Raw genomic sequence first — 26,376 nt, 5'->3', positions numbered from 1 at the left:
AAGCACCAAAAAATACTTTTTAAACAACAGACCTTGTTGTGAGCAGTTTCATGTAATTCTGGTAGACTATATTGCAGAAAGAAAGTGTCTCTGGTAGACTTTACTATGGAAAGAAAATAGCTGTTTTTTGTGCTTTGAGCACCACAAGCCGAGTGTCATCTAGTTCTGTTATACTGAAGAGAAGGCAGACATCTCTGCGGCTAATATCTCCAAAACTATCTAGATTGTTTTTGGGGTGAAGTGTCCCTTTAGGAACTTGCACAGGTTCTAACCAATAGGAAAGAGGAGAGTCCTACAGTCATGAGACAGAGGTGGTCACATGGCTCTTTTGTTGTCATTTTTTACTCAGTGAGGAGATGTGATTTTGTGGCCCAGGATAAACACAGATTATCCCCCCATCTGCTTCGCTGGGGGAAGGTGATTGTGATGTGTTTGCCTTATTTTGCTTATTAACTTGTCCAAAAAGGGACATTTGTTTGGGGCAGTAGAAGCATTTATTTAATAGACAGGCAGATTAATGTTGACCTCTTGCTTACAGATTTCATGAACTGATTGCGCTTCACCAGTAAGACAAAGACAAAATCACTTTTGACTTTTAGCACAGGCTGCACCTGGGACAGAATCTCTCTGGTCTGTTATATTAAGATTTAATTAAAGTTAATTCAAGTTTAATTCTATTCAGGTCAAACTGGTCAGGCTGGAAAGGCTCAAGGTTGGTTAACACTCATGTTTATCCTACTATTTCATATCAAAATGCCTGCTGTGAAAAAGGTCTATACCAGTACAGGGCTGGGTATTGGTACTACCTTTAAGGTGTCGAATTGAGGTATCGATTGAAATAACCCAGTACCAAGTAGTCTGGAAACCTCTCCAATCAAACAGCACCCGTGTTCAATCCTTTTGGTTCCTGGATCTAAAGAACTGACTTTCTGTATGGTTTTGCTTGCAGCCAATCACTGCAAGGGTTCCTCATAATGAAGAACCTTCCAAAAAGATGTTGAATGAAACACTCCATGGTATCAGTATCATTTTAAGGGTACTGGTATCGTAATATTTTAAATGTTAGCCAGCCCTAATAGACATATCATGACAAGCCCAAACTTAGCAGTCATTGGGAGTCACAGTGACTATAGTAGGTCAAAAAAATTAAAATCAATTAAATCACAATAAGACTTCAATATAAATATTAAATCCTTGAAGCCTGTATCTTAATTTTTGCCAGTGTTACAAGGTTTTATGGCTTTTTTGGTTATAATAATCAGTCCAAAAAGACATAGAATGAAAACATTACAACCTTTTGTTTGTTGTCCAACGTTTTAAATTCACTGTTTCTATAGTCACTGTTGCTATGATGTGTGACCGAAGAACAAACTGTGGATGGTTTCATCTTTCAGGCATTGCGGGGCAGAAGCACAGAGGACGTGTTTCGTATTAGAGAAATCATAGAAGTTTCTGTGTTCTTGCTCAGCAGAGAGTTTGGTCGCATTCAGATCCATTGTTTCCAGATGTCCTGTTCCTTCACATAGCAGTGTCAGAGGAGTCGCCATCATAACCGAGTGGATCCTTGGATCACACTTCAGTCAGTCGATTTAACAGATGGGAAACTTGATTTGCATTCAGGGGCAAAAGATAAAAAAAAACCCTCAAAAATGCAAAACTGTTTCCTGTAAATTCACAGAACACAACAAAACACAAAAGAGCAGATTCAGCATGATTATTGCACGGGGAACCAAGGTAATCTAATTCTGCAGCCTGAGGGAGGAGTTTAAACTCCAAGTGAAGGGGGTGGTTTGTGCAGTCTGATACAGAGCTGGTCTTGCAGAGAACCTGTTGGTCAAAGTCAGCCGTCAGGGGGGGTCTGTGGGACTCCTATCACCTTACCAGCCACCTTGGCAATACAGCTGTGGCGTTTTTTCATCCCAGATCTTCAGATACTATACTGAGCAATTATAGAAAAAGTGAGAACACATTAAATGTCTAAAAACAGATGCTTACATAGAGTCAAGATTGTTGTGGACAGGTTGCAGCTTCAGTCAGGTGAGCTTGTTTGGGAATAAACAGTGGGATTCTGTAGCAGAGGAAATCTTATCCTTAGCCTCTCATCATAAAAGTGTTAAACAATGCACCGTGGGTTGTAGATTAAATATCAATTTAGTTATTCCTAACCTCAAGCAAATGTGTGAAGGAAAACCTACCTGCATGTGCTGTTCACTAAAGGTGTACTTTCACATAGCAGTGACTGTGTGTGTGTGTGTTTTTAGACTCACTGAGCTTTTCAGCCTTGGTGTCTTACTTAATAACATGGTCGATAACCCTGATAAAACTATCACACTTATCACTGCGGCACCTTACTTGGTCTATTAAACACGTTGCCACATTTGATTATTTTATCATCTCATTTATTGCAGCTTTATCTACAGAAATTAATAGACTGAAATACCAAGACAGATTCAGATAGAATAGGAATTAAAATTTCCATAATCAAAATCTTACTTTTTCATTAAAAGCTTTATCACCAACATAATAATCCAATTATCTGTATGCAAATAAAGCCTAAAAACAGAATCTTGTGTACAAGATTGGTGTAGACTTGGTGTCAGCTGAGGTAAAGTTGTTTCCACACACAGGTTCCTGTAAAATAGGAAATCTTATCTTTTGCTGTAAAGTCTCACTATTGTAAAAGTGTGAAAGAGACAACTACAATGCAACATGAGTTATAGACTAACCCTCAGTTAGTAATTCTTAATGTCAAGCAGGTGTGAAGGGAAGAACCACCAAGAACAAGAGCATACTTGTAACTAAGGCTTCATTAATGTTACTGCACAATGGGCCACAATCATCATCATCATCATCATCATCATCATCATCATCATCATCATCATCATCATCATCACGTGTCTTTGTGAAATTAATGTTTAAATAGTTAACATCTTCTGTGCATGCAAAAGGTTTATTTATTTATTGGGTGTGAATGTTGCAAGCATTCAAACCCTTTGTTCTTCTACTAACAAAATTCTTTATTGTTATTATTATTACTATTATATTTGTTTTATTATTATTATTATTATTATTATTATTATTATTATTATTATTATTATTCCAACGCGTTTTTCAAATTCGAATGACTTCAGCATACTTCAACCGATTCAAACCATTCAAACTTCAGCTTATTCAGATTTATTAGGACATGATTGGAAACCTGTCTGATTTTCCGTAACATTCATATTTTCTGCAAACATATGAAACTCCATTCCAACTCTCAAACGCTTACAATGCCGTGGATTTTCAGTCACTAATTCAAACTTTCAACATTTCTTTTAGTTTTTCCACACTAGCAGTTTAAAAAAACATGAACTTTTCATCTCTTCTCAGACTTTATAATGGGTGTGTATTGTGTGCAGTCATTAGCGCTAGAGTGGGTGATGTCATCGCTAGAGTGGAGAGCGGCTCCAAAATCATCTAGAAATTTTCTCTTAAACTTGCTGCTACAGCCACATTGTTCACTCTACATACACAAATTGTACAGAAATTCATAGGAAAAGCCGTGCCGGTGGTCCATTGCGCTACTGGCCTCATTTTTCACACCACAGAAATAAAATTTGCACCTTTGTGTTTGGCATCTTGTCCTCTTGCTCACTGTATGTAGTTTTTAGCTGTAGCAATTATGGTTTTTCGTTCAACGGCTGGAGTTGGAGTGGTATATTTTCTCAATTTTTGTCTGTTTGGCGCATTTAAAACTGAATGTGCTGTTGCTCACAGGCGATTGGCTGATTTAACCAACAGCAGTTAGGCTGGTGAAATTGACCAATCGCCTGTGTGTTACAGAACATTCAAATTTGAATACTGAGAGGACCTGAGTTCTCACTAGTTAAAACAGAGACAATTACACCTGAAGTAGCTCAAGGTTTGAAATTACTAACATTTTAAAAAGACTGACTGTCTATCTTTGTCTGCCACTCTGCATGCCTGTCTGTGTCTCTCTGTCTGTCTAAACTTGAATGTGCCAAAAAATAGAAGTAAAAGGTCCTAGGTTTCACACTTCGGGTCTGCAGGTGTAACGGTTACTAAATCATTAATCATTTATAGGAACGTGAGTTGCAAACCTTCACCTCCAACTCATTAGTCGTCATCACAGATAAAGTTTTCTCAGCTGTCATCAGTGATTTCAGTCAAGGTCCAAGGTCAAACATGAACTTTGATGCTTAACGTTAAGTTAATTCAAAATTAATACAACAACTTTCCACTTATAGTCCCACTATCAAGGATCTATAAGAAGGAGATGGAGAATTTTTTAAATATATTTCTGTACACTAAAAGAATATTCTTATATAATTATTTTATTATTTTTATCTGCTATTTAGTTTCTACTCCTGATGGTTTTGACAAATAAAAACATTGTGGGGAGATGAAACCAACACACATGTGACAGCTGACACATCTGCTGATCTCAAAGTGGTTACTGACTGTTCCTCCTGAACTCCCACACGTCCAGTAAAATGATTAGCTGATGATGCTACAGAGGAAACATCTGCGCATGCTATCAGATAGGAAGGAAAGGAGGAAAGAAAAATTGCACAGTCAGGCTTTTGTGCTTCAAATGATAGAAGCAACAAGTGACAAAGTATGCTTTGAGTTATCTCCTGTTTTGTACATCAGTGTGCTCTAAAGCAGGAGATATTAGCACAGCTGATCTCTGTGCACCTACTGATAATGAAAAGTGTGGACGACACTGCTGATCTGACCACTGAAACTGTTACCTTCCCCGCATCATTCTGAGTGTTTATGAGCTACGGTTTATGAGTTCAGACTACATAAAAATGCCAGACTGCTGATCAGAGAGTATCAGAGCAACTATAAATGTTGCTTATCGATAATATGATTAAACAGACTCTGTTTTATAATTTTATAACGTCACACTGTGATCTTTGTTCTAATCGAATTGTCCATACCTGTACAGAAGTGATACTTAACATGGTTTCTGTCCTCCTGGACTTCAATTTGTAAAATAATCAAAATGGCTACTCTTCATGACTGTTGCCCACCCTACGGAGTGTTGTTTTATTAAAACAGCTAAGTTCATGAAGTGTACTCATAGCACGACTTGACTGTTCACATTTTGCCACGTATTACATTTACTAGCAAGATCGTAGTCTGTTTTTAATGCTGTAGTGTTTGGGGAATGCTGAGACACTTTTCTTTGACTGTGTCCGGAAGGTAACCCTTGATTTGTGAAACTCTTCTGAGATTTGTGTGTGATGTTCCTTCATTGTGACGTTGCACGAATGCTAAAACAATCACTCTCATGTGATCTTTTGCAGGTCTGAGGTTCCCTTCAAGACTTGTCCATCAGTCTGACCCTCCTCTACTTGTGTCGCCTCTACACATCTGTGGTTGCTTCTGGCTGCGTCGTCACATTGAACTGTTATTTCATTGGTTGCACTTTCAAAGGTCAGTGGCAGTGGCACTTCGTCGAGCGCCACCGCTCTCTCTGTAGGAAAACCACTGATCATGTGTGGGGGCCTTTACAGACTCCTCCACGCTTCGATTGGCTATTTTCATTCCAGCATGGTGGACTCCTTCAAATATCTTTAGGAGCAGCAAGAGGAGCCAGAACAACCTGATGTCTTCACATATTATCTGTCTCATGCACCGCTGTAAAGATACAGCAAATATGAGTTAGTTATTAACTAGTATTTATAAGTTAATTTTATGAGTTACCGACCGAACCTGTAATCACAACGAGAAATGAAATATATGACAAGACATTTCGCTCGCGACAGACAAGGAAAACAGAAAAAAGGAGAGGAAATCAACACATGGGTTTCCAAATCAAGGATGCCACATTGTCATAAAATCTTATATAAGCAAAGGTTTATAAGTGGTATAAAAGGCTTAAAGTTATGCATCATTATAATTATGTCTACTTAATCTCCACTGGTTGCAAAAAGAAGGCCAGCTGAATGTAAGCTTATGAGAAAAGTACTTGACTTCTCACTTGATTTATTACCTCAGTAAACATTTTCTGATAAGTTCATGGTCTCAATTGATTGTAATAAAAGACGTTAAAGCAGGGTATGCTTCAGGGTGTGGCTACCTTGTGACTGAAAAGTCAGTACCACAGTGTGTCGTCAGGTTCTCAGTCAGATCTGATCATGATGGAGGCATTGTAATGTGTACCCTTGCCAGCTCAGCCCTCTCATCCAAATACCGTCTCATCTGACTCCAAAAAAAGTATGGTGACACACAAAGCCAAACTGGAGACTTCAAAACAGTAGTCCACAAACACGTGGGTGATATCATGGTGAGTTTACACTTGGGCTAAACACAAGGTTAGAAAGAAATTTCCTGTGTGTGTCCAAAAACAGCAATCGACAGTGTGGGTGTAAAAGCACAGACGCCCCCTTCATACAATTAATGTTAGGAGAAAAAACACAAAAAAACAACTTTAGCATGCAACTTGGCTGCTGCAGAAGTTAAGAGCACTGATACACTCATTTAGATTATTAAATTCATAACATTAGTGTGTATGAAGCTCTTCTTTCAAAATATACCAGACACTGGACGCGTGCCACATGTTGGCAAAGTTGTGTGGCTTGTGCCTGACAAAATAAAGTGTTAATGGCAACCTCCCTCTTTGCCTTGTTATTATAGATAATAACATAACAGTGACATTAAAAACTCATATTACTGCAGTGTAAACACACAGTGTCACACCTGACAAACTGTGTCAATACAGGGTTAACTGAGTCATCAATCAGACACACAGGATCATGACAGCAGACTCTGCACACCTGCTTTTTGTCTAAGCATAAAACAACACAACGCAGTTCCCATCCAAAAGCCTTCAGTCTGCTCCCACATTGAAAGTATGAAATGAAACCTAGCATGACAAACGTTATCAATATCCATTAAACAACCATGAACACACAGGAACAGTGTGAGACATTTATTCCTGCAGTTTCATAACATCCAGGGCTCTGATCAGATCGCTGGAGGTAATTACACAATGACAATTATGCACTCTGAGCTAACAGGCAGACTTCCTTCTTGGGATAAGAGACATTTTCCACTCATTACATTTGTGATTTGTGCAGTTTTTGGCAAAACATTTTGTTTTTTTTGGGCGGGGGGTTTTGGCATGTTGATATTCTCAGAAATGATCAGTCATTTTGGATCGTTTTCCGACCCCCGCCTGCGATGTCGCTTGGAAACCCATCAAGTAATAATAACCCCAAAGCATAAGAAAAGACAAAAGCAATAACAGAAGGGGCTTTAGCTTTTAACTTCAAATATCTACAAAATTCCATCTTGGATCCCTCAATATTCTGCAGGCATCCTCCCTGTTGAAGAAAAGAAAAACGCTATTTTGTTTTATACTTAATAAGTGGAATTTGCCTATAGTCCAAAAATGGAGTGAGAGTACATTTTTAATAAGAACATGGAGTCTTCTACCTATCATGAAATGATACAGTAGCTGATTGTATTTAGTTATCACAAAAATATGATGTAAACATTTTGAGAAATATACTTATTGTAACTCTTGAGAGTAGGATGAAAAGATTGACACCATTCTCATGTCTGTACACTACAGCCATCTAGTTAGCTTAATTTTGCATGAGAAGACTGGAAACAGCGGGGAACAGCTGGGGTGGATCTGTTGAATGGTAAAAATCTGCTTAGCAACACCTTTAAAGCTGGAGTCTTCACTGGCAACCTTCACTATGAAAGGAGCCATTTTTTGCAAAAAAAAAAAAAAAAAAAGAAAAAGAAAAGAAAAGAAAAAATATCTGTCTGGAGTCGCAGCTATTAAATTCTCTTTTCCACAGAGATTTTTCTTCTTTTGGATTAGACATCTAAGGAGATTCAAAAGTGGCAACCAGCAAAATATAGAAGAAAAGGCACTGAGTTGTAGATGTATAGGCTATGACACACATTTTATTTTCTGTATTTAGGCTACACATTTTTACAGTTAATGTAAAAATCACTTTAGGCCTACAACAATGATAAATGAAAATTAAATGATGAATAAAAAAATAATTGTCATTCATTTCCAGTGTTGGGCAAGTGACTCACGAAGTGCAATATATTACTTTTTATTTATCACTGCTTTAAAAAGTAATGATATTGCTTGACTTATTGTCTAGTATCAAAATTAATTAGTTACATAACTTTTGTAACTTGTTGGCAGCCTTGTTGTGCTCAAAGGACTTTTATCCAGTTAACGGTTAAACCCAGAAAGCTTTTCTTGTCAGCTGTCCAGGTGTCGGCTGTAGCGGGAACAAGGTCGACCTCTCTGAGTGTGGTCTTCAAATTAGATTCTATCACCACATATTTTCTCTGGAGGAATGAAACAAAGTCAAAATGATGACAACCATTCCATTTGTGGAAACTCTGCCTCTCGTCCTCTCCCTCATCCTCCCTTCAGTGTTTGGCTTTTTGGCTAGCAGCTGACGTGACCTGCCCTGACCTGCCATGTGTACATGTAGCCTACCTAGGTCAAAAAGTAACTCAGTAATACAGAGATACTTGAAACAGTAACTGTAATATAATTAGTTTTGCAAATTGCAATCCCTTACACTATTTGTTACTAGGAAAAATAATGATGTTACAGTAATATATTACTGCCCAACACTGTTCATTTCCAGATATGAGTTTTGGTCAAAGCCACAGGGAGGGTGAATGAACTATATCCATCTCCAGAGTCGAGAGTCGAGAGACCTTTGCCACCAGCAGAGAATCCATAAAATGACAGTGCCAATTAAGAAATGTTCTGGCACATAGCCCCAAGTAAAACCACAATTTGCGCTTTTCACACTTACATTCCTTTTCTCAGAAAGAAACTGAATAAATATTTTATTAAAATTATAACTTTAAAGCAAGACTGTCATTTTTCCAAGAAGAAATATTATAATACCCCTCATGAAAATGAAGACTTAAACTGATAAACAACAAAACACACTCCTGTTCAATTCAACACTCTCGAGGTGTGTACAGACCGGCTTTTGCAGTTTAAGTCGTACTTGGTACTGGGTATGAGCAGTAGCTTATAGGTGCAAATGGTAAGTTTTAGATAGATATTGGTCAGCATCTATCAACACATCTACGCAGTAATTGCTGTATAACAGTCAGTTCACTGAATTTGTCACCAGCTTTCCTATTTTTGTCTTTCTTCCTTATTTCATGCAATCATATTTTTTTCTCAAGGAATTGAATGCTACTCTTCTAAACACTTTTTTCTTCTTCCAGATTGATTTTGAATGATTTGCTGTCAATACAATAGCTCTTCATCATCTTGGACTTTTCTTTAAAACTTAAATCTTGTCTTTTTAACTGACTGTAATTTATGAAGTTGCATGCAGTGACATGTTCACTGGCATCATACTGTTTTGCTCCCATGCTGTCTAACGTATGCAGGAATGGTAACAGCTGGCAGGCTTGCTTTACACCACTGATCACAGAACTTTTCTATGAGCCTCCCTGCATGGAAGACTTTGCTATGCATGATGAGTTCTCTGGAGTATCATAGTTAATACAGTGCAAAGCAGTGGTGAATACATTTTATAGATTTTCTGGTGGCACACAATGTGTATTCATGATCGTTACTGACAAAGACTGAAAAGATTTATTCATATTAAATAGTAATGTACTTAAAGCACATAGCAACAATGAAACTACTTAACATTTATGAACATTGGGGCAGCTGAGTCGCTGACTAAATGTCTTCTCATCTTTCCGTTTCTCTGTAGGTGCTATGAAAATGTCTTTTTTGCCATGTTAATATCTCAACCATTAACTGAGGAGGGAAGAGACCTGCTGTGCTGGACAAACACAGACTGAGACCCCTCACAGTTCTTCTCTGATCTCTTGATCCGGTCATGGGGAAAGTGTACTATGTCAGTAAAAATGTGGGCCTGGGGTTGCTTGTGTTGGCGGCCACTGCCCTGGCTACAATCATAGCTCTGTCTATCGCCTACGACAAGGAACGGTCCAAGAATCGAGGCAAGCCTGAGGATGAAGCGACACACGGCACCAGCCAGCCACCTACCACTCCTTTTTTCCCAAAGGAGCCCTGGGACCACTACAGACTTCCAGACTCGCTTGTTCCTGTGTCTTACAATGTGACCCTGTGGCCCCGGCTGGAGCCTGACGCAGATGGCTTGTACATCTTCAGCGGACATACAGCAGTGGTCATCAGATGTGTGAAGGAAACAGACCTGATCATCATCCACTCCAACAAGCTGAACCTCACCACCTTCTCTGGGCACCATGCTAAGCTGAGAGGCCTGGCTGGAGCCACTGTGCCTGCTATACGAAAGTCTTGGCTGGTTGTGAGGACGGAGTTTCTGGTTCTTCAGCTAGGCAGCAGACTAACTGCTGGAGCATCATATGTGCTTTACACTGAATTTGTGGGGGAGCTGGCAGATGACCTGGAAGGCCTCTACCGGAGTGAATACATTGAGGATGGTGTGAAGAAGTAAGCAATGACACAGTCGTAAATAAATAATGAAACAAACAACAAAACAACAAAATAGTGTGCCATCATTGTACTCTTGATAGTGAGAGTTAATTTTCATGGTTTCATTGCTCCTCTTGGGAGGACTCTGCATGGTTAATGTTTGTCTTGTGTTAATGTTTAATGTGAACATTTTGCAGAATTGCTGCTACCTCACAGATGCAAGCAACATATGCCAGGAAAACCTTCCCCTGTTTTGACGAGCCAGCCATGAAAGCCGTGTTCAATGTCACCATCATCCACGACAGAGCCACCGTGGCCCTGTCCAACGGCAGGGAAATTGGTTTGTTTTAGATACACAGAAATTCAGTCCCTTCAAATATCATTACATCTTAATTCTCTGTGGAAAAAATAGGTAAATTGTAAAATCAAATAACAATAGAAATACATATTGAAAACTACAGCCACAAGCGTCAATTCATGGGTTCAAGACCTTTTGTGCTCAACAGAAAGAAGCAGCTCATTCAGCCACAGTTAAAGTCACCCCAGCTACTTGATTTGTTTCATCATCACAATGCCTGCAGCATTTCAATAACTGTGCGCCCAGAGTGCCACCATTTGTTTCCTGTTAATCAAATTTGACAAAAAAATATAGAACTCTATGTGGATGTTCAGGATATAGCCCTGGATGTCTCCGGTGAGTTTAATCAGGATTGCTCCGAGGCATGTTGAGTTATGTGCAAATGTGTGATATGCCACTTGCAGTACTTGCCCCTTGAGCATGCACTGAAATTCTGCCCGCTGGGTTTTGAGGTACATGTGTTTGGTATTTGTAGTGCCCCAAATGGGTCTGGCTCAAAATGCTAGTGACCTAAAATGTAGCCCTACAATGACCTTTAATGTAAACCAGAATGTAGACCTGTTCCCAACAATGGCCTGAAAGTGTCTACCAAGATATTATGATGATTGAACAAAATACTTAATGAGATATGGCTTATTTCCTGCTAAGCCCATGACTATGTTTTTGGACTGATTTTGTTCATTTGTGACAGAAATGTGTATCTCAGTCACGCAATACTGTATATTTGGTGTTGATAGAGTCGAAATAAAAAAGGACATGTCACTTTACAGTTTTTCAGTTTATGCTAATTAGCATTTTGGACGTTAAATACTGGGCCATCTGATTGGTTTCATATTTCTTGGTTAGCACTTATTGGGCTGAGTTCCAGCTCATGGCAATTTGAGCAAATAATAATCATTGGACTCAAACCCTAATAAAATTTTATTTTTTAGTAAGTGTAATGCAAAAAATGCAAATGGTGGTTAGTACAAGATGTTTAACAGGTCTGTAATAAAAATGATTTTCAGAGAAAATGTGAACAGTATGCAGTACTGTAAGTGTAATGTTTAAGCCTGTTTCATTGTAAATGATTAATAGCCTGGATATGTTATTAAAAAATCAGCAACTACACGCTGTTAATGTTAGTGTCAGAGTCTAACTCTTCCTCTCTCTGTACAGGCACAGTAGACTCCGTCATCGATGGCGTGTCTGTCACAGTGACTACATTTGAGCCCACTGAGAGAATGTCGACGTATCTGCTGGCATTCATTGTCAGTGACTTTGGTAGCATTCAATCAACCCAAAACAACAATTTATTGGTAAGAAATATTAATTTCCTGTATCTGTTTACATTAACAGTATGGTCAGCATACATATTAATTTGACTCAGAGACCAAAAGCAGTGCTGATGACAAGGGTCAGAGGTCACATCATTATGTTCCTTGTTCCTATGTGACCCCAGAATGAAATCAAACTCTTCAGGCAAAGCTTATTCATTTTCTGGACTAACAGCTGTTAAAATCTTTGCAGATCCGACTCTGGGCTCGAAGAAAAGCCATAGCTGACAAGCAGGGTGATTATGCTCTGAATGTTACAGGGCCGATCCTTCAGTTCTATGAGCACTACTACAATGCCACATATCCGCTCTCCAAGGCAGGTAGGTCAACTCTGCATCAACAAATTTAGGCGAATATTTTCCTTCGGAGATAGAAATGCACCTTTATGCCACTTAGACAAATATTTTCCTGTGAAAACAGAAATATTAATCTCATTTCCAGCTGCAGTCAGTGTTTGCAGTGGTAAAGAAAAATATTTTGTTCCATGTGTGCAAGCTTTGCACATTTGCTGTTGACCATTTTATTTAAAAAGAATTCAAAAAAGTTTCACTTTTTAGATCAATAACATTACAAGAAACCAGTAGTAGTGATTCAACAAGAGTCAACAGTCATGCTCTATGAAACCTGGATTAGACAACAGCAGACAGATGCAGATACCATGGACACATACTAATTCTTTTTATACTACATTATGGAATGTAAAGTCTGCAAAATTTACATTATGCAGATGCTAGCAGGCCTTCACACACTTGCGGATGCAGAAAGTATAATGCTGGCTCGAGGCTGTACTACTACACCATGCTAACATTCTCTCAGTGGTAAAGCTAACATGCTGAAGTTTAGCTAAGTTAGCTAAGGGGGGCTTGGCTCCCCTGAAAACTTACTTTGAGGTAGAACATTTTCTACAGTAACCATGCAACTTCCATGTATGTGCAGGAAATTAGAGACCCCCCACCCCCCCAAATGCCACTGTGTAAATTGAACCCTGGGTATCTGTATGAAATTTCATAGTAATCTATCAAATTGTTGTGTAGATGTCAGTCTTGAGTGACTGTGGTGGACAGACCTTCCAGTCGACTGACCGACAGACTGACATTGCCATTCCTAGACGTATGTGTCTAGCTTGGCTAAAAAGTGAAAACCAGGCAAGGCAACACAACATAAATGTCATCCTGAATATGCTCCATTGTTTTCTACTGGTGAATTAATCAGTTCATCAAATCATAATCAACCAAACGTTATGTTCTTTAGACTTTTTCAGACTTAGTTTTCCCAACCTTCTCCGTTAGATACACAATGCAGATAGTGGACTGAGCTTTTACTGAAACAAATGGTGATCAGTGGATCAGCTAAATGCAACATTTACCAGAGTATCCTTATGTGTAAAATGCCTTGATGGCTGATACACAAGGTAACATTAAAATGCTGAACATTTTCTGTTGCTTGGTGTGAATTTCTCTCCATTCAGGAGCACATGCACACTTTAATGGCTTTTTTAGGGACATTTCTGATTTTGATGTCCTTGTCCTCCCCAGATCAGATAGCGCTGCCTGACTTCAATGCCGGGGCGATGGAGAACTGGGGTCTGGTCACATACAGGGAGTCGACCCTGCTCTATGACCCCGTCAGGTCCTCCAACGGAAACAAAGAGAGAGTTGCAACTGTAATCTCTCATGAGCTCGCGCACATGGTAGGCCCCAGTGTTCCTGTCAAATTGCTGTCATCGCATCAGTTCCAGTTTTAATAATCAGAAAAAAAGAAAAAAAAAATCTTTTTGATGTGACAAGTCAAAACGTCTGCTGTCCAACCAGTTTATTAAGTACTCCCTTTGCAAATATGTATGACAGATAATCAACCCTATTACCCTGTAGATGTATCCAAAACCTGACATCATACACAATGTGATACTCTGAGAAATGTTCTTTAGAATTTTTTTTTTTTTTTTCTGCTTAGTTGTTTTTTTGTATTTCTTGGATTTCTTGTCTTGTATTTGTTGGAGTTGGACTGAAGTGGACATGTGAACCAAAATCTGAACTCACTGTGGCACAGTTCTGTTTACTCTTATGTGATGTGGTATGTTTTTAGTGGTTTGGCAACCTGGTGACTATGCGATGGTGGAATGACCTGTGGCTGAACGAGGGCTTTGCATCATACGTCGAGTACCTCGGAGCTGACTATGCTGAGCCCACCTGGAACATTGTAAGATCCATGCTTGCCTCAACAAAAGTCCTGTTACATTTCAACGATCAATGACCTCTCTCTCAGTTATGGGTGAGAAAGCCCCCCACCACCACCCCTCAACTTACCTCTCTGCTAATTGGCTGCAGAAAGACCATATCGTACTGGATGACGTGTACAGCGTGTTTGCTGTGGATGCCTTGGCTTCCTCCCACCCGCTGTCCCGCCAAGAAGAGGAGGTCAATAGCCCTGCTGAGATCAGTGAGATGTTCAACACCATCTCCTACAGCAAGGTCTGCTCCTCTGACACAATTTAACACAGTATTTAATGCAGGATCCTATGCAGACAATGTACAATTTTGTCCCCTTTTCAACTGTATTATAAGAAAAATATCTGTTAATTTATTTTATGAGTAAAGGTTTATTTATGCTCTTTGTTGGATATGCACACCTTCTGTCTGTACTCTACGCTCATTTCGTTTGTGCTTCTGCACGTTTTCTGAAAGCTCACGGATGCTGACTGAACAGAGCAGTACCTTCGGTAGTTGTGGGGGCAGTGTAGCAGTGCAGCCAGTATTTCAAGCAAGACACGACCACAAAACACGATGAAGACATTTTAAAAATCCAGTAGTATTGTAAATGACGTTTCAAATAGGCAGTGAAAAAAAATTCTCCATCCACGTCATGATGTATTTAATGGTGCAGACTTTTCTTTCCTGGGTCTATTTTCGTATGTAAAGGGAAACTTACAGAGCTGTAATTGAAAAATTGAGGCAATGCCATAGTATGAGGATGTTCCGATACCAACACCGGCCTTCAGTACTGCCTAAAATGCTGGTATGAGTATCATCGAGTCCATGCACAATCTGGTACCACGTAATTTAATAACCCTGAAATGGAACTGGTAATTCCTGGTAATTCCAAGCAGCGTTCTGTATGCCATTTTTTTTTCCCATGATGGTGAAGTCATATTCTGTGGCATTTGTTTTCTGCATGTACCTGAGCTGGGCCATACAATCATGATACCAATCATATCACATCCATAGAGCGTTAGCAATATACAAAATATTTTATTTTTTACACACTGTCATCAGATTGGTACTGGTATTAGTATTAGAATAGGTATTGGGAGGGAAAAATTGGACATATCTAATAGTATAGTTTCAATCTCATTTTTAAATTTTTATTGTGATCTGTTTTTTCCGTTTTTAAATTCTCTAGAAAAATACATTTACCCCCCCACCCCACCATGACCTATATATGAGTCAGTAAGAGTTTTTAAAATTTTTTCACAATTTCCCAGCCCTGGATGTTGTCATTTCTAAATGAGGAGTGATGTCTCACCAATGAGGAAACCTAAAACTTCTGTCTGGTTGATTGCACAATCCATTACACAAAATTTCAATCTTGGTCTTTTTTCTGTGTTTTTGTTTTCAGGGAGCGGCCGTTCTCAGGATGCTGTCAGGGTTTCTCACTGAGCCGGTGTTTGCGAAAGGACTCAGTGTGAGTGTTAAATGTGTGTAGGAACAGTGTCTGTTGGTGTGACGGATCAAGATGATTACTCAAGAAATTAATTTTTAATGTATTTTCTTTCTTAAAATTCCTACTGATAACATATTTACACACGTTGTCCACTGAAGTTTTAACATTACAGCAAAGGTAATGTGTTGACAGTTACTGATCCTCATGTTGATAACTGCTTTCTCTTCTCAGTCTTACCTGAACACATTTGCCTTCGACAACACAGTTTATACAGACTTGTGGGACCACCTCCAACAGGTTGGTACAAAAAAAAAAAAAAGCATGTACAAAATTTGTTGTACATGCTTTCACTTGGCAGTCTATCTTTGGGTGTGTATCAAACCTGTCAACATGTAAGATTTGAAAATAAAGGAATTTTCCTGGAAATCAGCCCCAGGCTGGGCTAGATTAACTTGTTATTAAATTAATTTAATGACTAAGGCGCACTTACACTTGGTAGATTAGTCATGCTGCTTCACATCCTTTTTCTCTCTGCGGAATATTTTACAAAAAGCATAGCTCTGACCAAACGTTGCTCTTCATTAAAGGTCCAGAGTGTAAGATTTATGAATATCTATGGGCAGAATAAGTAAGAAATTGAATATAATATTCATAAACATGTTTTCATTAGTGCATAATCACCTGTAAATAAGAATCATGTTTTTGTTACCTTAGAATGAGCAGTTTATCTACAGAGGGCACAGGTCCTCTTCCTCAGACACTGCCATGTTTCTACAGTAGCCCAGAATGGACAAACCAAACACTGGCACTACATACAGCCTACTATTTGCGATTTTTAAGGCCACTGTAAGTTCTGCAATACGCCTGGAAGGGGAGGGTGATGTAAGGTGCTTGCAATCTCCAAGCTTACCGCTAGATGCCACTAAATCCTACACACTGATCCTTTAAGTACGGGTAAGCCTCTTCTCGTCTGATGAGATACTTGCACAAACTTTTTGCCTTTTTGGTCCATCCCTTTGATGTTCATCCATTCTTCCACCCTCACGCTCTGGGTTCGTTTCTTAAAGGTAAAAATTATCACAGATTTACAGTAAAATATTTAAATGGGAGGACAGCTGGAGAGAAGGGTAAACGTGTGTGTGTTTTTTTCTGTTAATTCCTGCTACCCTTTCTCTGTTGTCAGGCGGTTGAAAACACACCGGGTATGCATCTTCCTGACACTGTCCACAACATCATGCACCGCTGGACTCTTCAGATGGGCTTCCCAGTGGTCACTATTGACACCCGGACAGGAAGTGTCACCCAGAAACACTTCCTGTTGGATCCAGAATCTGTAGTGGAGAGGCCCTCTCAGTTCAAGTAGGAACCAATTTTACCTTATCTTGTAAGTTCCATGCAGACAATAAATGAAAAGATTGTATCCTTAATGCGATATCTGTCATTTGGATAAATGTCTACTTACTGAAGCACAAATTCTTTTCAAATAATAGCTTTGTTTCCATCAAAGCATTTTTATACAGAATTTTAAAGGAGCAATATGTAAGACCCTAGTGTTCAAATGTGAGTACTGTATTCCATATAGTGAGTTGAAGTCATACATGATATATTAAATAGGTTAAATCCCTATTTAATATATCATCTATAGAGTTCAGTGACTGCTTCTACTCCGACTCCACTGACCTATTGCTCAGTATAAGAGTTATAAATATCTACTTGTTTTAAAAGATTATTACTCATTTCTTAAGCCTTATAAAAAGACTAATTTGGCAAACATCTGGCATTAATTCAAACTCTAGTAAATGTGAAATGGGGAGACAAAATGGAATGGAAATTTCAGAAAAGGCAGAAAAGGCTGGCTGTAGCATTGTTGTCAGAGAAGCCAGTATTTAAACTTTGTGTGTTTCCTTCATCTGTGTTATATTGTGGTTGATTGACTACTGTGAATATATTGCATAATTCTCCTTTTGCATTGGAAAAGGTTGACAGAAAGAACAAAATCTGAAAAATCTGTCTCAATTTGCACAAAGGTTTTTACGCTCCCTTGTAATTGATTTTGCTTTTTTAAGAAAAATAAGTTTGGACATCTTTTACGAGTAAGTCCAGATGTTGCGAAGATTTGACTCACATGACTGATCAGTTGTTTCTGCTGTCATATGAATACACAAAAGAATAATTACAACTTACCCATTTGAAAAAATCCAAAAGACCACTCTCCATTTTTCTCTCATAGATGGCTAAGATGACTGTGTTTGTTTCTTCTTCTTCTTTGAGATTTATTGGCAGTCAGCAAACAGCTGTTTTTGGTTCTGAATCTTTACATCTTCTACCCTGTTTATACAAGCATGTATAACATAGCATATACTGCTAACTTCTGACAAAAGTACTCTTGCGTGGCTTAGTGTATTTGCTCCATACCAGTTGATGGAAATGCATTCAAATTTTCACATTTTCTTTTCTTTTTTTTTGCAATATTTCATAAAGGTTGCTTTAAATTCACTTGACAGGTAGATGGAAACAAATTTATCTTGTAATGTCTCTCAACAAAAGCTCTGTATTTAGGGACAGCAGTACTTCAAGCCAAATAATGCACGCTAACATGCTAATGTGTTGATGAAGTAGGTGTAATGTTTTTCATGTTCACTATCTTTAGTGTGTTAGCATGCTATCATTTGCACTTTAGCACTAAACAACAAGTAGTGCTGTGCTGTTGACAGGGTGTGTTTGTCCCGACTTTTACCACGATCCATCCAATGGTTGTTGAAACATTTCAGTCACATTCACACACATGTACTCATCGCTGTTAGAAGAAAAGTCAGAGCATCCCCAAACTCAGTATGATTCATCCTCTGGGGACCATAAATACCAAATTTCATGGGAATCCATCCAGTGGTCAACACTATTCCACTTTTTCACTCACCATCTCTGTCTGTTTCTGTCCAGTTACACATGGTTTGTCCCGATTAAATGGATGAAAACGGGTGTGGAGCAGCAACAGTACTGGCTTCTTCAAAAGACAGGTATGGCTATACAACATCCGCTGCTCTTCTGCTGTATATAGGATCAGCAGCAGAGGTACAGAGCTCCTACCACATCAGTGCTCTCAACAACTGAACATTTTGCATGTCTTTCTTCAATATTTTTCAACCAGACACCTACAGTCCGATGAGAGTGTCGGGACAGGACTGGGTGCTGGTGAACACCAATGTATCCGGGTACTATAGGGTGAATTATGATCTTGGCAACTGGGATCGTCTCCTCTCTCTGCTCAACACCAACCATCAGGTGAGTCACATGCCTGTTATTAACCTGTCGAAGGTTGCAGTGATGGTTTGGTTTGTGCTGTATGTCTACTTTTATATAAATACAGAAAAAGGTAAGATGTACACGTATGCAAGACGATCACCTTTTGATTGACATTTCTCTCAGGACTACCAGAATTGAAGCTAAACAATGTTCTACTATGCACAGGATCAGCAAAACATACTGCATTTGCTCAAAAAGAAAAACTTAATAGAAAAAACTAAAAAATTAATATCAGTTTAAGTCTATGCTATATTGAGAGTCAACATTTTACTTTGCTATCAGACAGCCTTTTCTGACAGGGGACTTAGGCTGCTGTATATGCTCTCTTTGAAGTCAACAGACTCATTTGACAGTAAACAGTAAAACAGTAATTTTACCTCACAGAACACAGGAGTTGCTGGACTGCCACTGCCTCAACTGGTTAGTCAGATGTGTTACTGTGTGTCTAAAGCGTAAGTGGATAGCGCAAGGCACAATGGGTTTATGGATTCAAATGGATTCAATTTATTCTGTCCTGTCCCGCCCCTTACACCAGCAGCACACAGCAGAATACACCTATCAGTTGTGCCCAAGTGCCTTGGTTAATTCACAGGCAAGTTTAAGCTGAGCTTGGAATAAACCAATCAGAGAGTCGCCTCTCAGGAGCATGTGGTGTCAGCGTGATGGCGGATTTACCAGGAAGAAACAAAGAGAAAAGATTTTTAAGTAAGGAGAAACTGCCTGCAAAGCTGCACCTCAATCTGACTTAACACCCACCTGAGCCAGACAGAGGTGCAGCTTCAACCTGTGTGCAAAATTACACACAGGTTACTCACCCAGCACCGTTTTCTCCCCGGGTCGGACTGGTCTTGTGGTCGGATATAACGATATAAATTGTTCAATCCCTGTTTTTCTGGATCCCAATGAGCTGTCATGTCCCTGTCCTGCTGAAGACAACCTGACAGCTGTGATCCCGTCCCATACATACTTTGTAGGTCTCTTTCTAATAATAATAATAATTCCTGATTCCTTATTAGTGAGAATAATATTACACACACACACATGCACATGTTCTTTAGCATTAATGAAAGGTGTTTTTTGATTGTGAAAATGTGTGTGTGCCAAGCATGAGACACACACCAACACGCTTTTAACTTCAATATTTACACTTAATTGCTTTTAGAAAAATATGTTCTTTACTAATCCACACTCCTGAGTGGGGAAAACACTGAATTTTATGATTGTGGAGATGAACAGCCAAACGCGCCAGGTGCCATTTTTTACAATTGTTTGTTGAATTAATTGTGTAATTTTAAGAATAAACGTCTGAATAGAACCACAGCCAGTTCAAACCAAATATCAGAAAAGTCTATGAAAACTTAAATAACAATATTTCAAGTTTGGATTAAAACACATCATTAATACTTTTTAGATGCTTATTATTATGTATCATAAGATGCTAAAATACATAGGTAGAAGGATATTGTGGATTTTGGGTTTCAAGCAGCTTCAAGTTTGTCATTCCAACAAACCAATGCTGCAAAAGGTAGGTATGCAAATCATGAAACACTGCCAAAGAGGTAAAAACACATTTTGATGCATTGTTGTACAGAGGAGACTGGACCTAGAAAGTAGAGCCTCTCTGTCTGGCTGAAATAAAACTGCTGTATAAAACACATTTGGATTTTATTTACTTTAGCTATTAATTTGTTTCACAATTTCCTGTTCCACACATGTAGAGTTTCAGAGTTTTTATTTATTGTGTTTAATCAGAAATGTGCTGGTTTTGGCAAGTTTAATTCTTGGTATTGCTGTTTCAGTTGGTCTTAAATTTTAATCCCTGGATTCCAGTATTAAATGTGGTTTCTGAAACTGCAGACACCAGAGCCGCATAAGGAAATGATACACCAAACTAATCATGGCTTTTTGCAGTAGTCTTGGTGTATCTGAAGTCGAACATGTATGTGTTTGTGTGTCATTTCTTTCAGGCTTTATCAGTCATCAACAGAGCACAGATCATAAATGACGCCTTCAACCTAGCGAGGTAAAGAAAAATAAATATTTAAAATATTAAATGTGTCACATATATGTCTGCAAAGAATATGAAGGTCTGTTCCTTCTTTGTAGAGCCAAAATAATCAGTACAACACTGGCCCTGAGAACTACCACATACCTGTCCAATGAAAGAGAGTACATCCCATGGGAGTCAGCTCTGAGAAACCTCAACTACTACATCTTCATGTTTGACCGCACTGAAGTCTATGGAGCTTTACAGGTTAATACTCCTTTATTAGAAATACCAATAGGCTGTTGCTTATTCTGATGCTACTAGAAGAAGTGTATAAAGGAAACAGTAAAATGACTGGATATACAAACAACTACCTAATGTGTTTTTTAGGCATACCTCAAGAAAAAAATCCTACCACTTTTTGAGCACTTCAGAACGATTACAAATAACTGGACCAAAGTACCCACAGGACACAATGACCAGTAAGAATTCTAATACCAGCGTGTATTTTTAAAGCAGAAATCCAGTAACTTAACCTCTGGTGATGCCATTTAAGTCAATGCAATATTATATTTTATTTTCCTCACTTATATTAAATATTGTTGTGCTATATTGCAGTTTTTCCCAGTTTTCTCCAACATCTCCCTTCTCAGGTATAATGAGATCAATGCTATTCAAATAGCCTGCAGTATGGGTGTGACTGAATGCAGAGAGCTGACCAAAAGCTTGTACCGACGGTGGATGGAAAACCCACATCACAACCCGTGAGTACAAAGTGGTTTAAATCACCTCTTCAGTGTTTTAAGATTTCATTCGCACAAAATTTACTGCTGGACCCCAGACAGCCAGTGAAACAAAATGTTAGCTGTTGATACCGAGCAATGTACTCTGTGTGTGTGTGTGTGTGTGTGTGTGTGTGTGTGTGTGTGTGTGTGTGTGTGTGTGTGTGTGTGTGTGTGTGACAGAGATTATGCACTTTGCATTCATTTTCTAACTCGCTGCATGTTTACCTTAATACTGACCAGGATCCATCCCAACTTGAAAACCTCAGTTTACTGCAGTGCCATAGCCTACGGCGGTGTGGAGGAGTGGGACTTTGCCTGGAAAATGTTCAAGAATGCCACTCTGGCATCTGAAGCCTCCAAGCTCAGGTCGGCCATGGCCTGCACCAAAGTGCCCTGGATTTTGAACAGGTACACAACATCCAGATTTGCGGGAGTATCGTCATTCAAGATTTCATCTGGAGTTTTGCTTATCAAGGATTACACTTTGGATATGTTGTTAATATAAGAAAAATCTGGATGTCTTTCTTTGAGATGCTTCGCTGGAAGTGTTTTCTCCTTTCGTCTTTAAAGTTCAGCAACACCATTTGCATAATAGGTTTTGTGAGTGTATTACTAATCCACAATGTAGTCTGACATATTCACCCTTTTACAGACAACATCATTGAAAAACTGTGTGCGCATTTCGGCAACAGAGGTGGTGGTCATCCAATCAAGTTATCAAGCTGCAAATGTTGAATTAAATGTTTTACCAGCACCAAAATGTTGGTTGTTGCATATATGATACGTCAGAATCGATATTCCACCGGTCAACTTAAGTTGTTCAAAATTCTGACAGGATCACGACCCTTTTATAGCAATCTGGTGCCTATGGCCACAAGCTATTAGATGTGTTGATTGGACTGGGGACGTGATCAAAACTGCTTGTGTTTACAAACTGTAAAAGGTTCTATACCTATACCTGTCACTTAGCTCCCAGTGTCAGTCTGCAGTATACATCTTCGCTTACCCAAGTTTTTTTTTTTTTTTTATCCTCAAGTTATTCAAACACTTCAGTTTTTAAGATCAATTTGACAATTACATATTTTACCATTTGCTTTTTATACATTGTGTATTAATGTTTAGTTAGTATATTCGATCATTTATTGGTAATCACAGAGGTGTTTTTAAATAGTGAGGATAGCCAGTTAGCTAACCAGGCTGGCTGCTAACTTCAAGAAGACCATGATGAAGTTTGTGAGGAGGGCTGTCAGCGACACAGAAGCCCTTGTTACACAAAAATCCCACAATATTGCTGCAACGAGGGCTTGCCTTTAAGCCAGCCTTGTGTTTTTACACTGACCAACCGGCGCTGGCATGAAGCCGCCCCAGTGTGCGAGCTGGCATCACGGAAACACAAGAGGCGCGACATAAAAGAGCAGCACATCAGTCACCAGGTGATTGTGTTCGTTTATAATCGCACACACAGAGCTGATAACTTCATAGATTGATAGCATAAGCGTTCCTGGATAAATAGGCCATCGCTTCCTCTACTACAGATAAATTAAAAAGATCATCTCGTGTGATCCGTGCGGACAATTTCTCTCCTCCTATCTTTGCTTGTGCACACAGCACTGTGTCAGCGCTGTAAAAAGTATTGTAGTTTAACACAAGCAGCATGCACATGTATGTTCACGTTCATAACATGGTGTATGTCAGTCACTTACATTTTGGGCAGTTCTTCCAAGCAACAAGTATAAAAAAGAGCCATAGCAACCTAATGTTAGTATAAGGCTAGCTAACGTTGCTAATGGTTATCTATATATCACATTGTCAAAAATACTAACTAAATGCTAATACACACTATATACAAAGTAAACGGTAAACTATTAATAATAAGTACAAATTGAACTGTAAGATGTTTTTTAATATTATACTGCATAGTATACTGTATAATGCAGATTTGACACCAGAAGCGAAGTGATGAATGATCCATAAAGCAGATATACATCATACTAAATTGTGCAAGAGGAGAATTTGCATCTGTGTTTGAACACACCAGAGCTCAATTGATTTTACTATTTAAAGACAGTGATCAACCCAAACTTGGTAAGGTAATCAAGGTAACAAGTGTGCCACATTTTTACATGTTCCAGATGTTTTAAATAATGTAATGATCTTCTGAATTAAATGTATTAAAATGCTAATAATAAAACCTTTTCGGTCAACTCAGATATCTGGATTATTCACTTGACCCAACCAAGATCCGCAAACAAGACGCCATCTCTACCATCGTGAACATCGCCCAAAACATTGTGGGGTTGCCACTGGCCTGGAACTTTGTCAGAGCAAGATGGAAGGACATCTTTCAGCAGTAAGAACTCACTCCTCGCAGGAAGGAATTAAGGATGGATGGATATTTAAAACACAGAATTCAGAGCAGCTCTCAACTGAGTGAAAAGGTTAAATGCTGAGGATATAGAGATGTAATGTCTCCAAGTGCACATGGTGCTGTTTTTCCTTCACTTACTCACCCAGTTTGCTGAGTCTGCAAGGCTTTCCTCAAGTCTGTTTGAGATGCAGTTACCTGGAAAAATAGTGTCTCTGGCAATGAAGCATATGAGCATTATATTAAGATTTGAGTGTGTCATATGTTTTTTGAGCTTTCACCCAACACCACCAAACTTTATTTCACTTTGTTTGTAGCATGTGAAGTTTACAGGGACATATATCTAGCTTCATATCAATACATCAAGTGAACAGCATTTCTTTTTTTAGGTACGGAAAATCATCATTTACCTTCTCTAATCTCATCCGCGGAGTCGCATGGAGATTCTCTACAGAGTTTGAACTGCAGGAGGTATGCCGCCCACACAGCCACAACCACAATGAAATACACACAGGATTTCCCTGAGGGTATTAAGAGGAAAATAATCTCAGCAAATGCAGATACTCAGTTTTTGTTTCTTTATTTTTTTGTGTGTGTCTCTCTCCAGATGAAGAAATTCAAAGAAGACAATCTCCATGTTGGTTTGGGCTCAGGGACCTTGGCCCTGGAGCAGACTATAGAGAGGATCACAGCCAACGTTAAATGGGTGACAGAGAACAAAGCCCTTGTGCAAAAGTGGCTTACTGAGGAGTCCACATGAGAACAATTAGACAAAATGACACACTCTCTTTTTTAGTACTGTCAGGGATACGTAACATATGACAATCACTATAATCATCAGGAACAACAAAACAACGGGCGCAAAAACAACTGATGTGACACAACACAGCAGTGGACATCAGCGTCAGAGCAGAGGAACAGACATGATGAACAGTGGAACAACTGTGTCATTATATATCAGAGGTGTAGCAGTAAACATAAGAGAAAACCTTCATCTCTACTCTGTGATTCACTAGAATAAAACATTGTAACAAGATTGTTTTACCTGCATAACATTCATTGTCATTTTCAGAAATAAATTCATTTATGTCTTTATCTTTTCATCATATCTCACATTATGTGTTGTATGCAATCAGTTTAGAACATAAACATTAGGTTTTTAAAGGGACAGTTCACCCTATTTTCCCCTGGCCTGTAGTGCAATTTATCTGGTGTGAGCTGCAGAGTTTTGGAGATATCAGCCATAAAGATGTCTGCTGTCTCTCAAATATAAAGGGAATAAAAGGCACTCAGCTGCTCAAAGCACCAAAAAATCATCATCATATAGTTTCATAGAAGAACTACTTTCTTTCTGCAGTAGAATCTACTAGACCTACTTTCTTTTCCACTAGAAAGACTGATTTTATATTTTTGATTTTAGGGTGAGCTGTCCCTGTAAACACTTGAAGAACACCAGAGCAGCTTCAGTGATGTAACCGGTGACTGTGGTTATGATGGGAACTTCATACTGTATTTTTAAGTGACTGCACATGTGTGTCCCTGCAAGTGTGTGATGACTGAGTTTTTCAAAAGAAAAGAAAAGAAAAAAAAAATCTGGTAAATTTCCTGCAGCAGTCCACTGAAGTGGTGGGAGAGAAAGATATTGTGAAAAGTGATCTTACGAAATAAATTAGCCTGACTGAGTTGTTTGTCCTTTTTTAAAACTTGATGATTATACCATGATTCATTACATGATACATTGCATGATCAGGGTTATTCAACTTAAATAGCATTTGGGCTAATTAGGAAAACCACTGATGGATGGAATACTTTGTGAATTCATGGCTACAAATAATTTTCCCAGTATAAATCCTCCCAGTCCTCAGGAAATTAAAAAAAAAAACTAGCAATGATTTGACTTGTACTGACTCATCACGCTGTGTTCTTTCATCACACCAACGCGACTGTTGCACAATAAACAAACTGGTTTATTACTTCCGGCAGCCAGTAAATTATTACTTGCCTGTCCATTTCCGCTTGAATTTTCAGTTTTCAAAAAGAAATTCGAAAAAGCCGAATCCAGCCCGCGGGCCACTAGCTGAATAGGCCTACTGTATGTTTTGCACTTACTTAACATTGATAAACTATCATAGTAGAATGCTGGAGG

The 26,376-nt window shown here is 38.8% G+C and overlaps 1 protein-coding gene across 1 annotated transcript in view; it reads left to right on the top strand.

Moving 5' to 3' along the window:
* Window positions 1–25,912, top strand: part of LOC146333280 (aminopeptidase N-like) — a 28,562-nt gene extending 2,650 nt beyond the window's left edge. Inside the window, exons 2-21 of the mRNA XM_084721854.1 lie at window positions 9,747–10,474; window positions 10,654–10,796; window positions 11,973–12,112; window positions 12,324–12,450; window positions 13,666–13,820; window positions 14,216–14,329; window positions 14,458–14,601; window positions 15,746–15,811; window positions 16,022–16,087; window positions 16,974–17,149; window positions 18,731–18,807; window positions 18,939–19,072; window positions 21,061–21,116; window positions 21,200–21,347; window positions 21,471–21,562; window positions 21,734–21,844; window positions 22,106–22,273; window positions 24,075–24,215; window positions 24,620–24,701; window positions 24,838–25,912. Of these exons, the coding sequence (XP_084577980.1) occupies window positions 9,876–10,474; window positions 10,654–10,796; window positions 11,973–12,112; window positions 12,324–12,450; window positions 13,666–13,820; window positions 14,216–14,329; window positions 14,458–14,601; window positions 15,746–15,811; window positions 16,022–16,087; window positions 16,974–17,149; window positions 18,731–18,807; window positions 18,939–19,072; window positions 21,061–21,116; window positions 21,200–21,347; window positions 21,471–21,562; window positions 21,734–21,844; window positions 22,106–22,273; window positions 24,075–24,215; window positions 24,620–24,701; window positions 24,838–24,990 (2,892 nt within the window). The 5' untranslated portion in view covers window positions 9,747–9,875 and the 3' untranslated portion in view covers window positions 24,991–25,912. The remainder of the gene's footprint in view (window positions 1–9,746; window positions 10,475–10,653; window positions 10,797–11,972; window positions 12,113–12,323; window positions 12,451–13,665; window positions 13,821–14,215; window positions 14,330–14,457; window positions 14,602–15,745; window positions 15,812–16,021; window positions 16,088–16,973; window positions 17,150–18,730; window positions 18,808–18,938; window positions 19,073–21,060; window positions 21,117–21,199; window positions 21,348–21,470; window positions 21,563–21,733; window positions 21,845–22,105; window positions 22,274–24,074; window positions 24,216–24,619; window positions 24,702–24,837) is intronic.
* Window positions 25,913–26,376: the final 464 nt, after the last annotated feature.

This window comes from Lutjanus erythropterus, chromosome 1 (genome assembly GCF_056507025.1).
Source record: "Lutjanus erythropterus isolate fLutEry1 chromosome 1, fLutEry1.hap2, whole genome shotgun sequence".
In the NCBI taxonomy this organism is placed as follows: domain Eukaryota; kingdom Metazoa; phylum Chordata; class Actinopteri; order Lutjaniformes; family Lutjanidae; genus Lutjanus; species Lutjanus erythropterus.
Note: the sequence above shows the minus strand (reverse complement) of the source record. Positions and strands in the feature narration are given on the sequence as shown.